Source organism: Zalophus californianus, chromosome 10, assembly GCF_009762305.2.
Source record: "Zalophus californianus isolate mZalCal1 chromosome 10, mZalCal1.pri.v2, whole genome shotgun sequence".
Lineage (NCBI taxonomy): Eukaryota > Metazoa > Chordata > Mammalia > Carnivora > Otariidae > Zalophus > Zalophus californianus.
The window spans coordinates 109,914,292-109,932,572 of record NC_045604.1 but is presented as its reverse complement, the minus strand read 5'-3'; the positions used below and the strand labels follow the sequence as shown (position 1 = coordinate 109,932,572).

The 18,281-nt window shown below is 46.8% G+C and overlaps 1 protein-coding gene across 6 annotated transcripts in view; it reads right to left on the bottom strand.

The window, feature by feature from the left end:
* The window catches only part of RNF216 (ring finger protein 216), a 151,147-nt gene that overhangs the window by 24,647 nt on the left and 108,219 nt on the right, over window positions 1-18,281 (bottom strand). For all 6 annotated transcript variants that reach the window (XM_027610514.2, XM_027610518.2, XM_027610516.2 and 3 more), the window contains one exon: window positions 3,140-3,237. In XM_027610514.2, coding sequence (XP_027466315.1) covers window positions 3,140-3,237 — 98 coding nt within the window. The remainder of the gene's footprint in view (window positions 1-3,139; window positions 3,238-18,281) is intronic.

The following is an 18,281-nucleotide window of genomic DNA, read 5'->3' as shown; positions in this document are numbered from 1 at the left end:
GAAAAAGGAGTTATCACTTATAATCAATTTAGAAATCCAGCTGGGCAAGCTCCCTTATATTTCAGATCTGAGAACCCTCTGTGATCATGCCACTACTGAGTAAGCCTTCCTTTTCTCAAGAAAGGTAGTGTGTTTGCAGCAGAGTAGTTTTTAGTCAACGCACTTCCTTACTCTAGAACTCTGAGCATCTGGTGGACTTGTTCCTTCCATACCCCGCGTCTTTCAGTCCAAGGTGACAGTGTTTCTGCTGATATGAGCATTCTCATCCACAGCTCATTCCTAGACAAGCCCATCTCTACTTCGGGTTTCTGCTGAGATGGCTGAGGGGTGATGCCTGAGCTTCCTAGAGGCTCTCTCGGTCTGACTGAAGGGATCTGAAGGGTTCCCCCTTGACCTCCTGAGAGCCTTTACTTGACTGAAGACTTTGATATTTGGAACACATCCTGATCTTCTCTCTAGGAGCATGCTTTTCCTGACAGCTAAAGTCTTAATTTTGGGGTCTTTTGTCACCTGGGCAGGATGGGAGTTTCAGAAACAACCAAATCCTGTTCCTGCCTCTCAATCTCTCCTTCCGCTCACACTTTCCTCTCACAACCACTCAGTCCAGAAGTTTCTTTTTTTTTTTTAAAGATTTTATTTATTTATTTGAGAGAGAATGAGATAGACAGCACGAGAGGGAAGAGGGTGAGAGGGTCAGAGGGAGAAGCAGACTCCTTGCCGAGCAGGGAGCCCGACGCGGGACTCGATCCCGGGACTCCAGGACCACGACCTAAGCCGAAGGCAGTCGCTTAACCAACTGAGCCACCTAGGCGCTCAGTCCAGAAGTTTCCTCAGCTACATGTCCAGACCCATCATCTACACCTTTTGCTTTCTGCACAACTGCAGATGAACCAGCTAAGCTTCCTGCCACAGAAACGAGAACACGCTCCGCGTTTACCTCTGAGTCCTCATCAGCAGACCTTTACAGCCACAGCTCCACGAGCAGTCTGTTTGTGGGGATTCAGGTATTCTCCAAGGCAATTTTGGCTTTGCCCATAATGCTCCTCACTTGCTTCTGAGTCCTCAAGGGGGAGGTTTCTAAAATCCCTATTTCTACTAGTTCAAGGCAGTCTAGGCTTTTTTCTACCACGCTTTTCAAAATTGCTTCAGCCTCTACCCATTGCCCAATTCCAAACATACTTCCATATTTCTAGGTATATACAGCAGCATCCCACTTCTGGCCCCCCAATTTGTGTTAGTTTTCTACTGCTGCTGTAACAGACCACAATTTTATTAGCTTAATCTAATACAAATGCATTCTTTTACAGTTCTGTAGGTCAGAAGTCCAGCACAGGTCTCCTCAGACAAAAATCAAGGTGTCACTGGGCTATGTCACCTACTCTGGGAGAGAATCTATTTGCTACTCCTGTGGGCTGTCAGCAGAATTCTCTGAGGCTGTGGGACTGAGATCCCTGTTTTCTTCCTGGCTGCCAACTGAAGGTTGCTCCGTTTCTAGAAATGGCCACATTCCTTGGCTCAAGGCCTTCTTCCTTCATCTCCAAAGCCAGCATCAGGGTCTGTCCATCACTACACCTCTATCTGACCAGAGAAAGGCTGTTTTTAAGGAGTCATGTGATTAGACTGGGTTTACCTAGATAATCCAGGATCATCTCCCCACCTCAAGGTCCATAACCTTAATCACATCTGGAAAGTCCCTTTGGCCATAACAGGGTAACAGGCTCACAGGTTCCAGAGATTAGGGCAGGGACATCTTTGGGGGTCGTCTGCCTACCAAATTTGTGGTACAGAACAGTTAGGAAACCATTTGCTTAGATTTAAAATCCTGCTATGCCACTTACTACCTGCAGGATCACGTGCAAGTTTCTTGGGCTCTGTGCCTGTTGTATCGTTTTGTAAAACGAGGATAATATTACCTACTTGTGGTGGACACTGGAAGACTGTTAACTGCCCCTAATAGTCATTTCCCGCTTCATTCTCTTAAGTAATGAAACCTACTCCTCACCCTTTGAATTTTTTTTTTTTTTTTAAGATTTTATTTATTTACTTGACAGAGAGAAACACAGTGAAAGAGGGAACACAAGCAGGGGGAGTGGGAGAGGGAGAAGCAGGCTTCCCGCTGAGCAGGGAGCCTGATGTGGGGCTCGATCCCAGGACCCTGGGATCATGACCTGAGCCAAAGGCAGACGCTTAACGACTGAGCCACCCGGGTGCCCCCTCACCCTTTGAATTTAAGCTGGACATAAAATCACGCGGCTAGAGATTACACATGGTGTCTGCCTTGAAGCTAGGTTGTGGCCACACTCAGTCTAGACCAATAGGGTAGAAGACAACACACACACACCCCTTATAACTTACACACACACACCCCCCTTACAACTTACACACACACACACCCACACACCCACACACACCCACACACACACACACCCTTACAGCTTAAAAGCTGCCAGGCAGGCAGCTTTTCTCTTTCTCCTTTTCTATGGGCTGGAGTGTAAATGTGGCTACAACCCAGTCACCATCATGTAGATGAGAACACCACTTCAGGGAATGGTGAAGCAATGTGATAAAGGAACCTGGTCTCTGAATGACTTCATGGGAAAGATCTGCCTGGCAAGGCTGGGCTATTATAGGAAAAAGAAATGGGCTTCTGTATTATTTAAGCCAATGTATTTAATGAGTTAATATTTGTAAAGTGCTCAGCCACACAGGGAGTGCTAAACAGTAATGGTGCTTATTATTATTGACTGCATTATTCTGCATTCTGGAGACTATAATGCTGCTTAATGTCTCAGCCACCAGTATCCTATAGGAAGCATGGATATAAGCAACATTCGTGCAATCTAATCTAGTTAATATGTGTGATTTGCTTATTCGTTCAGATCATGAGGAGAAGAGAACTAATATTTACTGAATTCGCATGCACCGGCACTGACTGTATTACACCAGATTCCAGGACCAGCTCCATGAGGCTGAAGAGACCAGCAAACAGAGGGGGTTAGGGTCACTTCTGGAGGTTACTCTAGACCAGGGTGGCCCGAGAGCTTGTCCTTCCCACAACACTCACTGCCCTCCCTGGCCAAAGGGCAGGCTAACGGGGGAGCTAAGAACCAGTCACAAGCCCCTGAAGGAGGTTACTCACATGGAGGTTCGGTACTTGATGTCATCTTTCTCAGCCAGCTCTTCACAAGTGAGGCCATTGTGCTCTTTCCAGAGTCCCTGACACTTCCTACAGGTTTCCTGGGGATAGAGGAGAGACACAAAGACAGCTCCTGGTGAGGAGACACCATACAAGTTTCTGTTCAACAACAGGAAATGCAAAACAAGCTTCATGTGGCTTGAGTTTTTTTCTGATGATGGCTCTCCCTTTTAGCAGGGATATTTTTTTTTTTAAGATTTTATTTATTTATTTGAGAAAGAGAGAACGAGAGAGAGAGCACGTGAGGGGGGGAGGGTCAGAGGGAGAAGCAGACTCCCCGCTGAGCAGGGAGCCCGACGTGGGACTCGATCCAGAGACTCCAGGATCATGACCTGAGCCGAAGGCAGTCGCTTAACGACTGAGCCACCCAGGCACCCCTAGCGGGATATTTCTAAAGACATCTCTCAAGAGAAAAGATAAGAATCATGAGAAGAAACCATGGAGAAACTTTCTTCTCCTTAGAGAGGAAAAAAAGTGTTGCCCTCATCACCCAATTGGTAAAAGGCCTTCTAAAATGCCAGGAGCTACCTGAAAAAAACCCACAAAACACAGAAGACAGACTTATGTGATCTTGAGTTTTTCTTTTTTAAAGATTTTATTTGTCCATTTGAGAGAGAGAGAGAATGCGCACAGAGGAAGAGTGAGAGGGAGAAGCAAACTCCCTGTTGAGCAGAGAGCCCGATGTGGGGCTTGATCCTAGGATCCTGAGATCCAAGCCAAAGGCAGACGCTTAACCAAGTGAGCTACCCAGGCGCCCCTGATCTTGGGTTTTTAAAAATGAAATACTGTAAGCTGCTTGAGGGCAGGGTCTGTTTGGATCTCATTTATTTCTGTAATCCCTGTGCTCAGTGTTCCATTGTTGGTCAGGCATAGATTACATCTGTTGAACTGAAGAATGGTCTAGATTAGGATTACTAGGGGTCCTTATGAGAGACAACCCCCTAAGTCATCCCTTACTCATAAACACAGATATCAACCTCCACAGCTTAACCCCATTTATAAACATAATTTTTAAAAAAGATTTATTTACTTATATATTTGAGAGAGAGAGAGAGAGAGTGCATGAGCAGGAGGAGCAGGGGGAGAAGGAGAGAAACTCAAGCAGACTCCGTGCGAAGCCTGACATGGGGCTTGATCTCATGACCCTGAGATCAGGACTTGAGCTGAAACCAAGGGTCGGACGCTCAACCAACTGTGCCACCCAGGTGCCCCTATAAACATGAATTTAAAAAAAATTACTACTTTTTATTCTAGAAGCTTTCCTACTTTACAAAATTTGTATGTGTCAGGAACTATTTCACACCTGTAACAAGAACTTAAAGAAACGTTAACCCAGTTAAATTTCCATAAGTGGAAATTACAACCTTAATAAGTACAATGAAGGAAAAGTTGGGTGTTGTCAGCTTTAACTGGGAACCTGATCTAGTCTCGGGAGGGGAACAGTGAAGGCTTGAGAGGTGGAGTCTGAGTTCTGAAAGATGAGTCAAAGATAGTGAAAGGAGAATAGCATTCCAGACAGAGGGAAAGAAAGAGAATACTCTGGCAGATGAAGCTGGGCAAGTCTGGTTCCTGTGCTGGACTACAGAGAGTGAAAACAGGTCTGGTGAAGCCTGCAGGAATCAGGCCATGTGGACACGACCATCAGTGTGGCTTTTGTCTTAAGAGTGCCAGGAAGGCCTCCAGAGGTGTTAAGCATGGAAACACCATGATTAGGTATGTGGTTTAAAAGATCACTGTGTGTGGACAACAGCCTGGAGGGAGAAAAGAATGGACATGCCAAAGGCAGTGAGGAAACTGGTAAAGTCACCCAGTACAGAGACTGAGAAGGCCCAGACCAGGGAGGTAGGTGAGGGCAGGAAGGAAGGTTCACTGATTAGAGAGAAACTTAAGAGGGTGTCAAGGATGATTTCTTGGTTTCTGGTTCGTGCAACCCAAGACACAGATGGAGCTTGGCAACAGTGGAAAAGGTCTGGCTTGGGACGCCTGGTGGCTCAGTCAGTTAAGCGTCTGCCTTCGGCTCAGGTCATGATCCTAGGGTCCTTGGATCAAGACCCGCATCGGGCTCCTTGCTCAGGGGGAGCCTGCTTCTCCCTCTGCCTGTCACTCCCGCTGCTTGTACTTTCTCTCTCTCTCCAATAAATAGATAAAATCTTAAAAAAAAAAAAAAAGGTCTGGTTTGTCCATCTGTGGGACACCACTGGTGATGTCTGGCAGTGAGCTTGGGTGTCAATGTTTAGCATTTGGGAGTGGCCAGGTTAGGGGTCACCAGGAGACGTACTAGATTATATCCTGATGTCAATTCTAGAAACACTCCCATTGGTGTACTTGCCACTTATTATTGAACTTTCTCTAACATATTCTGCTGAGATGACTCAACAAGGCACAGAACAGTATGTACAGTATAGACGCTACCATTTCTACAGAACAAAGGTGGTGGGGGTGGGGGTGGGGAGAATACAGTGACCTATAAAGTCAACCTGAAAGGTTACCTAAGAAATTGGTAGTGCTGATTGTCCGAGTGGCTGGAAGGCAGAGGTGAGACTTCTTACTGCAGGCTTTTTTCACACCTTCTGAATCTTATACTATATAAATGTACTACCTAATTAAAAAATAAGTAATATTTAAAAAGAGAAATGAAGCGGACTGCTTGGGGAGCTGAGAACCTGAACAACCCTTTGGTGGACGTTGTAAACAGGCTTCAATCAGTGGAATGAGGTGGGTAGGGGTAGAGATGAGCCGATTAGAAATTCGATATTACACACCACTGCTTCCAAGGGATGCGATGTTCTTTGGTCCCCTACCTACAGTCCCTGCCGGTGAAGAGGCTAAATTAGTAGTGACTTAACGATTACACACCAAAATGTAAAGCAGCCGCAAATCTGTTTTTAAAAGACTTTGTGCCTGACTATTCTGGGAAAAGGGAGGATAAACAACAGCTGGAGAATAGATGAGCTGATATCTGGATCCTAACCTTTCAAACAATACTAACCTAGCCACCCACCAGGAAGAACAGCTTGACAACAATGCACAGCATTTACACCGCTTTTTTAGCATTCCTGGTGATGCAGTTATTAATTCATGGGACCTTCTTCATAAGAAAGAACACATTTTCTAAGTGAGACACGGTCTGTAACAGCAAGATGGCCTGGCCAAATGGAGTCAGTTGTGAGCAAGAGGTCAGAGGACGCCACCACTCACTTCCAAAATCACAGCAGTTCTCTGGCAAATCCAGGGGTAGATTTTCAGCCATGGTGTTTCTCAATGAAGGGCCCAGGAGTCCCAGAGAATAAAACGGAAATGTCTTTTGAAGAGACTAACTAGCTGGACATTGAAACCCACAATTAAAATAACGCAGGAGAATAGCAATCTGGGTAAATTTAACATTTGGAGCTTTCTGTTGTTTCTTTAAAATGTACCCTTCTCTTGTAAACAGTGTGAATTTCTCTCAAGCACAGCTAGGCTTTGTTCTTAGACTCAACAAATGCTTAAACAACACTAGGCAGAAGAAATGTTCCTGATACATTTCTAACACAAAGATAATTGCATTCTTCAAAGTGAGGTTAATGAGAAGGTCCTAAGGACCATTTTAGAAGGCAGAGTACACTCTGCATGCAACTTCAAAACACCCAGCACAAGCATATCCCAGCCATCAGATCTAATCAGCCCAGGGATGCAGTCATTAAGGACTGCTGTGGGTCTGGGTTCTTCATGGCAAAAGAGAGATTTCTGGTTAACTTTTATGCTGCCCCTTTAGTCCTCAAGATGCATCAAGGTGTTCGGACTATTCACTGAGGTCTCAGCTTTGCAATATAAAGACAACACTCCATAGCTTCCCTTCACCCACTTTCTGCTGCTTAAATACTGTCTTATGGGCAAGGCAGAGATTAAACTTGGCTTCAGATGACCCTGTCACAGAGCTGAGAGTTCTTCATTAAACAGCTTCCTCAAAGACCAGCGAACACGTGCCCCATCACCTGGTCTATGCACAGCTGAGCTTCCTGCTGCTGGCAAAGAGCCCAAGAAAAGATGAGACCAAGAGTCCCCCAAGTCACCAGGCTTTGTCCTCCTTGCTCACCACCCCTCCAGGCCTACTACGAAGTTGCTTGGCTCTCTGTGCACCCTGCATCTTACCTGCTGGATTTCCAGCCTTGTCTAGGCAGTGGAACATAGCAGAAACCGCTCACTTATTTTTAAATGGTTCCTCCAATGAAACTTCTAGATCCACTCTTCAGGGTAGAGAAGTTGCTGACCTAGATATGGGGCATGAGGCTGTGGCCAATTCAAACAGAATCTCTGAAACTCAAGTGCTCTGCTTTGCCATCTCAGGCACTCCAAAAATGGTGGGGCTGTAAGTCCCCAAACCCCTTAAATCAAAAGATGAGGCCCAGGTACCTGACACTTCACAAACGCTTAGCAAACTCCAGGAGCCACAGGGCCATGTGCGTTCAGACCATGCATGTCTCTCAGTTGTCAAGGTCACCGTTTCTTCCCCGCCTCCAGGTCCAAATGACACATGGACACCAACTTAGTCCAGCAAGAGACTGATTTTAAGACAGGAAAAAAGACCATGAGACCGATGCTGGAACCCTTGAGAATTAATAAAACTGGGCAAACTTAAAACTCAGCAGAATCGGGGCTTTTCCTTCCTTTAACTAAGGAAATCCAAGAACTTCTGTTTTTCCCAGGGTAAGGGTGCACACAGTCTCCTGAGGAAGTCAGATTAAGTGAGCAACCCACATGGAACACAGCGGAGTTAAGTATAATAGTGCACACACATGTGGGCTTGTGCACACATAAGACAGACAGCAAAGAGGGGGAGGAGCTAAGTCAGACAAGAGTTCTTTGAGGAGTTGGCATCTTCATGAGACTGAATAAAGCAAGTATCACGAGTGATGAGAACACCCAGGCAACCAATACAGTATTCCTCCCATCAGGATTGAGATCTCTCTGGGTGGTGCCTTCCCCAGCTCCAACGGCCATCAGAGCCAAATATCTAAAATGCAGAACCAGATCCTCAAACATTTCAACAATGAAATGATAATGTTAATATTTTAATGGGCACAAAAGGATTTCACATCATTAAATAAAATTATTTTGAAGTATAATTTCACCCCACCCTCTTAAAAACTTTCTGTATCTAAGCATGTTTTGCAAAGTATGTTACAACAGTAGCACACATACTTTATAAACAAACAAACATAAACTGGGGGGTGTTCTGTTCTACACAATTCTTCTGAGGCAGTGAGCAATCACAATGCTGTGTATCTACCGCTCTAGATACTGGAAAGTCACGGAAGGGACTTAGGGCAGCAATCTGTCTGGGGGCCTGTTTTTCCAAAAGCTTTGATGAATGGAAGAAGCTAGACCAGAAGTGTAAAGATGGCTGAGCAACAACTGGAAGAGTCTATGGAAGACATGCGGGTGAGAAGAGCCTGCCGTGATTCTGGGGTTCTGACACCGCTGGGCTGGTGGAAACATGAACTTGGATCAAGTGATGCAGGAGAAGCAGATCTGAGTGAGGGTGGGAAGCAGAGGTGTGAACATAAGTTTAATTTTAGACTAGCTTCCTTATTTATTTAAGAGCGAGCGAGCAAGCACACCCATACATGAGTGGGGGAGGTGGAGAGGGAGAGAAAGAATCCCAAGCAGACTCCGCACTCAGCATGGAGCATTACATGGGACTTGATCTCACAACCCTGAGATCATGACCTGAGTCAATAGAGTTGGACACTCAACTGACTGAGCCACCCAGATACCCTTATTCACTCTTGATATTGTCCTATCGCTTGTCATATGCTGTATGAGATGCTGGGGAAAGCAATAAGCAAGTTAGACCCAGTTTCTACCTTCTTTTTCTTTTTTTTTCTTTAAAGTAAGCTCTATGCCCAGTGTGGGGCTTGAACTCATGACCCTGAGATCAAGAGTCACGTGCTTTACCAACTGAGCTAGCCATGCGCCCCACTACCTTTTTTTTTTTTTTAAGATTTTATTTATTTGAGAGAGCGAGGAAGGGAGGGAGGGATAGATCATGCGAGTGGGGGGGGGAGGAGCAGAGGCATAGGGACAAGCAGAATCTGCGCTGGGTGTAGGGCCCGATGCAGGGCTTAATCCCATGACCCTGAGATCAGGACCTGAGCCAAAACCAAGAGGCAGACGCTCAACTGACTGAGCCACGCAGGCGCCCCTCTCCCTGCAATATGTCCTTGAAGTGTACGTTTTAGTGAAGAAGAGAAATATGAAACAAACAGGACACAGAGCTACAACAGCGACAGAACATTTCAGAGGAACAGCCCTAGGTGCCGTAAGGGCAAAATAGCAGTTATATTAGCTTGGAGACCAAGAAAGCCTTTTTGAGACTGTGACGCGGAAGCAGAGCCCTGAAGGGTGTGCAAAATTATCCAGGTATGGGGGGAAGGGTGTTCCAGGCAGAGAGAAGGTAGTGTGTGAAGGCTTTGAAGCAGGAGAAGACCTGTCTCAATGGAGGAGCACAGAGGAAGTTGGTTCGGCTGGAGCTCAAGGGGCAGGGCTTGGAGTGGCCAGTGAATCCTGCTTCCTACTGCTTCCTGCTGCAGGCACTGAGGCTGGAAGGAGAGTGGAAAGCCAGGGTGTGGGTGAGAAACGCAATGCTCTGATTTACATTTTCAAAAGATCATGCTGTTTGCACAGGCAGGAAATGGCTCCTGATGGTGGAGACTAGATTGTAGGACCTTATAGCAATCTCCTCACTGAAACTCGGGCCAAGTAAATAACTTCTAGGCGAACAAGCCCTAGAGTCTGGATTTGATTCTTGGCCAGACTTCCTTCATAGCCCTCCACCAATAAGGCTATGACCTACTTCCTGAACCAAGCTGTGCCAACACTGAGCCTGGCAGGGGTAAGGCCGCCCTGTGACTGGGGAAAATGGCAACGGGCCTATCTTTTCTTGTTAGAATAAGAGAACCACTTTGCCAATATGGCTTCAGAAAGGGACTTTATTTTGAAAAGCAGGTAAGATTTTCAGTTTTGGCTCTTTAGATGAGTTGCCCACTGAAATGTTGTCTATATGTATGGGAGCACCATTAAAAAAAATATTTTATCCCAAGTTTTTATTTAAATTCAAGTTAGTTTAACATATAGTGTAGTATTGGTTTCAGGAGCAGAATTTAGTGATTCATCACTTACATACAACACCCAGTGCTCATCATAACAAGGGCCCTTCTTAATGGCCATCACCCATTTGGCCCACCCCCACCCACCTCCCCAAAATTTTATTTTTTCTCTTTTTAAAAAAGATTTAGGAGCACCGGGTGGCTCAGTTGGTTAACCAACTGCCTTCGGCTTGGGTCATGATCCTGGAGACCCAGAATCGAGTCCTGCATCGGGCTCCCTGCTCAGTGGGGAGTCTGCTTCGCCCTCCAACCCTCCCCCCCTCATATTCTCTCTCAAATAAATAAATAAAATCTTAAAAAAAAGATTTGATAGATAGAAAGAAGAGAGACTGTGCACTTTGGGGGGGGGCAGAGGGAGAGGGAGAGAGAGAGAATCCTAAGCAAACTCTGTGCTGAGCCCTGAGCCAGGCCAACATGGGGCTTGATCTCATGACCCTGAGATCATGACCTTAGGCGAAAAAAAGAGTCAGACGCTTAACCAATGGTGCCACCCAGGCACCCCAGGAAGGGGAGCATCTTTTTTTTTTTTTTAAGATTTTATTTATTCATTTGAGACACAGAGATACAGAGAGAGAACATGAGCAGTGGGAGAGGCAGAGGGAGAGGGAGAAGGAGACTCCCTGCCGAGCCAGGAGCCCGATGTGGGGCTCGATCACCGGATCCCGGGATCATGACCCAAGCCAAAGGCAGATGCTTAACCAACTGAGCCACCCAGGTGCCCCAGGAAGGGGAGCATCTTTAACATGCGTCTTGAACTCACATATTCCTCCTGCTACCCCACCCACAGCACTGGTTCAAGGTTCCAAACCTATACATCTTCCACTACGTGGTGATTCACACACAAAGCTCATTTCTTTTTTAAAGATTTTATTTATTTATTTGACAGAGACACAGTGAGAGAGAGAACATAAGCAGGGGGAGTGGGAGAGGGAGAAGCAGGCTTCCCGCTGAGCAGGGAGCCTGATGCGGGGCTTGATCCCAGTACACTGGGATCATGACCCGAGCTGAAGGCAGACGCTTAACAACTGAGCCACCCAGGTGCCCCCCAAAACCTCATTTCATCTTTACATCAACTTGACAAGGAAGTACTGGACCATTATTTCCATTCTTTTTTAAAATTTATTTTTATTTTTTGACGGGGGAGGGGCAGAGGGAGAGAGAGAATCCAAAGCAGGCTCACTCTCACGACCCTGAGATCATGACCTGAGCGGACATTTAACGACTGAGTCACCCAGGCACCCCTCCATTCTTTTTTAAAAAAGTAAATGAGAAAAGGAAGGCTCAGAGAGGCAAATTAACTTGTTTAAGGCCACGAATCTATGGACTCTGCTTCATTCCAAATCCACTTGCTCTTTCCACTCTGTTCTCACTGCTTGCCAGCATGGTGTTTGCTAGCAAGAACAGGTCATTGTTTACTGGAAAACCCAAGGGCACGAGGCTATGAGACAAGCCCTGAGGTTACAATGGGCATCTTGTGTGAGAGCATATGAAAGAGCAGCAAGGCCGCGGAGAGCCCAGCGTCAGGGTTTGGAGGGCGCGGACAACCAGCTGCAGCTGTGCAGGATGCCTGCTTCCCTGTGCTTCCTGGAGAGCTGGGAATGACCCAGCAAGAGGCAGGATGGGCTAGGATTAAACCTGAGGATACCATTTCTTAATGATAATGATAGGAACCTGCTAATCAAGCAATCTTAGACTGGACACACATGAGGAAGTAGCTTTTCCTGCTACCTTTGGCCAGCTGCATGTCTGGTGGGGCCCCGGAGGAAGTGTGTTTTTAGATTTCCATTAGATGTGCAAACAGGCTCAATGTGAGTGTTCCACACCAGAACCAAGTATCACTTACTTGGTTTTTCTATCACCCAGCCCCTGGGCCCTCATTTGTACATATTTGCCACTCACTTCCCCAAAGGGGGCCAGGACAATGATGTACAGAGACCCGCTAATGACAGTGACTGAGACCATCTCATCCCACCATCACTGCTCTGGGTGAGATTCTGCTCCCACGGAGACTGGTAAGTGAGACATATCTGCGCTGAAACACCCTCCCTTTCCCTCCCTCGCTCCCTTCAACAAACACCTCCTGAGAGAGAGAGCCTGCCACTTCGACCAGGCTCTATTCCCAACGAAGGATCAGTGAACAAATGAGGGTCTACTCCCTGGAGTCTTTTTTTTTTTTTAAGATTTTATTTATTTATTTGACAGAGAGAGACACAGTGAGAGAGGGAACACAAGCAGGGGGAGCGGGGGAGGGAAAAGCAGGCTTCCCGCCGAGCAGGGAGTCTGATGTGGGGCTCGATCCCAGAACACTGGGATCATGACCTGAGCGGAGTCGCTTAACGACTGAGCCACCCAGGCGCCCCTGGAGTCTACGTTCTGACAGCCAAATAGATAAAGGTCCACTCTGCAGGAAGACCACGAACACTACGGGCACAAGTGTGGGTAGGGAGGCTGCCCTTTGACACTGGTATGAAGGACAGCCTTGTGCGGGGGTGGCGTTCCAGTGTGAACCTGAAGGGGATCTGGCAGAGTGGAAGCAGGGGGGTGGAGTCACCTGGGAGAGCAGGAGAGGAGCTCAGAGAAGCAGCCCCCGGGGGCCTCATGGCTGATCCCGAGCCGGCATCCAGGGCCAGCATGGTTGGCCTCCAGTCAGTGACACACGCCTGACACCCTCAACCTGGCAATGCTCTGCCTAAATGTCCCTTTTCTTCTGGCAACACCTAACCGTCAGTTCTCATTTCAAACGCTAGGGGCTCTGGGAGACCCAAATGACCTGGGCAAGAGTTGGCACTCTTTCCCTGGACTCCTGGAGCACTTCGCTCCTACTCTATTACAGCACTTTTGTCTTGTAATTATCTGATTACATCACATCTCCAAGAAGCCAAGCCCTGCTTACAGGCAAAGACTATGCTCTGCTGATCACTACAGGCAGACTTGGAATGGAAGTTTCAACTAACCTATTTTAAAAAACGTTACCCCCCTTTGAGTGCCTATTTTGTGTCACATGGGGATGCACTGAATAAACCAGCAAAATTCTGGATCACAAGGTGCTTACAGCCTAGCACACAATGTCTCAGGTGTCTCTGGGTTTCTAGGGCCACACACTAGGTCTGACCCACACAAGGGAGTGAATATATAAAAAACTTCAGAGATGGAGGCTGGCGAACACAAAGCACATTCCTCTTCATGTGGAGTTACAAATACACCTCCCAGTCTTACTCCTGGGACTTCTGCATTTTATATGTAAAAAAGGCATTTGAAATCTCTTAGTAAAATGAACCCCTTCCCCAAAGAACATTATCTCCTCCTCATCATGTCCTCATATTTATAATCATGCAAAGTACAATGAAGAGTTCATGAGAAAATCAAGTTCTACATAAGACACTTTCAGGGGGAGCTTGGCTGGTTCAGTTGGTTAGAGCATATGGCTCTTGAACTAAGGGTCATGAGTTTAAGCCCCACGTTGGGTATAGAGCTTACTTAAAAAAAAAAATCAACGGGATTTAAGAAAACTTAAAACAAATTATTAAACAAAACAAAACAAATTCAAATCTGGGCATGGCCAGGCGACATCTCTGGGCAACAGTACCGAAGAATAGACTTCTCTGGGAAAGATTTCTTATGTTATACATACATACACTAAACTAAATTTTTAAACGTGTGCCTTGGATGCATACCTCCCATTTCTAGATACAGAAGCTGACTTTGAAAAAAAGAAATCTCTAAAACCTTACTCCTGCAGATTAGAAAGAAGCCAAGCATTCCTTACTTGAGATTCATTAGGACTAGGTGACAAATTGGAATGGATGGCTTCGAATTTGGTTTCTGTGCTAATGCTGCCCCCTAGGGATAGAAAGTTAAAAAGGCACCGAGACTTCGGGAGTCACCCTGCCTAGGAGAGAGCGATGCTTGAGAAATCCAGACTGGGAAAACCAGCTACATCATGATCACAGTGGCCTGCTTTTTTACTCTGCTATGGGGACCAGGACTTTTGAGATAAAGGGGATGTAAAGGCTTCCTGGAATAAAGGCAAGTTTAATTTTACCTTTACCAGAATAACAAAAATACCAATTCCCTTACAGAGTTATTCAAATACTGATGACTGTTTCTCTCGAATGACCATTTAACAAAATCACTGGGATGAGATCAATGCCAGGGGGTGGGTATTTATATAGAAATTAGGAGACAAATAGGTTGAGTTCCTACTAGGTACTATGACTACTACTCTGGGCACTGGGGAAGAAAAATGAACAAATACAGCCCCGACCTTCATGGGAGTTACTGAGGATAACTTTACGTTAAGTAAGTAAAATACATGTAAGACAGGATTTTATGTGCTAAGGAGAAAATTACAGGAAGGAAGAATATTCTGGGGTGCTGAGGTACAGAGATCGCTCACGATTATAAAGTGGGTGGTTGGGGAAGACCTGAGAAGATGTATTTATTTATTAAAAAAAATTTATTTATTTGAGAGAGGCACAGTGAGAGAGGGAACACAAGCAGGGGGAGAGAAAGCAGGAGAAGCAGGCTTCCTGGGAAGCAGGGAGTCCGATGTGGGGCTCGATCCCAGGACCCTGAGATCATGACCCCTGAGCCAAAGGCAGACGCTTAACCAACTGAGCCACCCAGGCGCCCTGAGGTGTATTTTAAAAAAGATTTGAGGAAGGTGAGGAAATGAGTTTTGTGATGTGTGGGGGAAAAGCATTCCAGGCCCCTGGAACAGCAAGGAGCGAGGTGGGAAGGCCAGTAAAAAGGAGATTGGGGCAGCCAGGGCCTGTGAGGCCTGGGAGGTGATGACGGGACTGTGGCGCGTACCTGGAGTAAAGAGAGGTTGAGTTGAAGAGGATTCTCTCTCAAAGGGCCCGAGTAGGTGAGTCCCAAAGAACCCCTATGTGCCGGCACCCCTTTCATGGAGAGCTCTCCTGCTTTGAGCCATCCTGTCTCTGCGAGGGCTGAAAGGGAAGGAGGGCAGGGGTCGTGACTAAGCCCAGGCCAAAGGGGCTTGCTCACAGGAGATGCTCAACACAAGAGTATGAGATTGTGGAACCAAAGTCACTTACAGCTATGATGTTCATACTATGAATTGCAACACACTGATGGGTTGTGAAATCATTTCAGTAGATTGTGACCGGTGTATATTTGTTCATTTATTTTTCAAACTACAACAGAAAAGAAAATACTGGAGTATACGCCACATGTCAGGTAACTGTTTTGTAAAACTACTGTTTTGGTCACATACAAGTATATTTACGTACATATTGGTTTTACGGTTCACGGTAGGTCACACTCAAAATAGTCTGAAAGCCATCAACTTAGCATTCATTCATTCATGAACCAAAAAGTTTACTTTTTATTTTTTTAAATATTTTTATTTGCGAGAGAGCAAGTGAGCAAGCGAGCACACAAGCAGGGGGAGTGGCAGGCAGAGAGAGTAGCAGGCTCCCCGCTGAGCAAGGACCCCCCCCCCCCACGCAGAACTCGATCCCAGGACCCTGGGATCATGACCTGCGTCCGAAGGCAGATGCTTAAGTGACTGAGCCACCCAGGTGTCCCTAAAAGTTTTTTTAATTATTATTTATTTGAGTGATTAATAAAAGAGAGTGAATGTAAGCTCATGAGTGGGCGGGGGGAGGGGGCAGAGGGAGAGGGAGAAGCAGATTCCCTGATGAGCAGGGAGCCTGACCTGGGCCTTAATCCCAGGACTCTGAGATCATGGCCTAAACTGAAGGCAGACACTTAAATGGACTGAGCCACCCAGGTGCCCCCCAAAAGTTTATTATTATTATTATTAAAGATTTTATTTATTTATTTGATAGAGATAGTGAGAGAGGGAACACAAGCAGGGGGAGTGGGAGAGGGAGAAGCAGGCTTTCTGCTGAGCAGGGAGCCCGATGCAGGGCTTGATCCCAGGACCCTGGGATCATGACCTGTGCCGAAGGCAGATGCTTAACGAATGAGCCCCCCAGACGTCCCCCAAAGGTTTATTTAAAAAAGACTGATATATTTATTTTGAGAAAGAGTGCATGTGTGCGGGGTGGGGGATGGGGGTTGCGGGGAGAGGAGCAGGGGGAGAAGGAGAGAGAGAATCTCAAGCAGACTCCCTGCTCCATAGGGAGCCCAACATGGGGCTCAATTCCACAACCCCAAGATCATGATCCAAGCCGAAATCAAGAGTTGGACGCGCAGCTGAGTGACCCAGGCACCCCGAACCAAAAAGTTTTTTTTTTTTATTAATTAACTTATTTGAGAGCGAGCGAGAATGAGTGGGGGGAGGGAAAGCAGGAGAGGGAAAAGTAGACTCCTTGCTGAGCAGGGAGCCCGATGTGGGACTTGATCCCAGGACTCTGGGATCATGACCTGAGCCAAAGGTAGACGCTTAACCGACTGAGCCACCCAGGCGCCCCCACAAAGTTTCTTTAAAGGATGACAGGCTCTTTCTCAACAGGAGCGCCCAGGAAACACTGTGAGGAATTTAAAAATGGCCCCACCTCCAGTTTAGCCTGGAGCTAATGCTTTTGGTGAGAAACACTGCAGAACAGCAGCCTTCATGAGGGCTCATAGCAAAGCAATGTATTAGGAAGTGGTGAATCTAATAATAGATCATTTCTAACTGTCAAAATAAACACTGCTAGGACTTGGGCAGAAATAAGCCCAAGTACATCTCATCTTTGCTCACTGCAAGGCTACTCCTGGGCTTCCTGGAGCTCCTGGGAACCGTGGCCTGGCAGGAGCAGCCAGCAAGCCGGTTCTTCCCTGCTCTGACTCCACCGTCTCCAAGCCCTGGGACAGGCTCCAGATTTCAGGAAAAACCAAAAGACGCATCCCTCACAATATGCTTCAGGACCGCATCTCTATTTTCAGGTTGTTAGCTAACTGGGCAGGGGTGTTGGGGGAAGCAGACAAAGAAAAAGGCCCTCACAGCTCAGATCACAGAGAGAAGTCACCCTTGCTCTCAGCATTAACATGAGAAATGCCGCACCTGTTCTGGGGAAGACAGGCAAGTGGCAGGAGGGTTCAGGGAGCAGCACTGCGAATCACACAGGACATGCGACCGAAGAGACAAGCGCTCCAGCCTCACATGCAGCTCCAACTAATCTGAGGAACTGTGCCCATCTGACCGCACTCCAAGGGAGAGGGAAGGGCATGGGCCAGCTCGAGCATCTCTGGCCTTGTCACAGGTACCATCCTGCAGCAGTGACAACTGGCCATGGGCTCCCTCTCAGATGTGCACGTGGGGACAGATGGCATGTGCTGGAAGGCCAACTTGAGTGTCTATGTGATAGTTCTGTGACTGAACTAAGCATTCTGGTTTCTCTCTCAACTCAACCTGTGGATCTGGTTTGGGTCAGTGGGAGAAAGTTCAGCTTCTGGACCAGTAGTGCCAGACAAACAAACCCTTGGCCCTGGCACTCACTTTCTGTGTGAGCTGTGTGAGCAGAAGACTCACCAGGGCTGCTAATGAAAGATGTAGATCCTGACACCGTGGTCCCAGGTGGGTCCAGGAGCGTGCATACAGACCAACTCCTTGGGGTACTATTACAGCAGGCTTAACGGGTCGTATTTTGAGAAGCCCCGTCCCGATGATAGCACTGCCTCCCTGTGAGGCCATGGGCTTTCTTCGGGGACAGTCATGACTACCGCTCTCTCAAGTGATTTGGTTTCCCACAAAGGAAAAGCAAATAAATGCTAATTAATGTCCCTTACCCAAGAGCCTGCTCAGTGTCCCTTTATGGGTTCCCAAGTAGATAGTACATACACTTTTGCCACTTTTTTCTTCCTTGCCGAAGTCAGAAAAAAAAGGTCTTCTGTACATACTGTCGGCTTTTATCTTAAGTCTACGTCTGAGAATGTGCTATGAGGCAGCAAAGTAGAGAAACCAGGCCCTGCCACTTAGGCCCGAGAAGCAGGGATGAAGGCCATCATGGCATTCCTGTGCATGC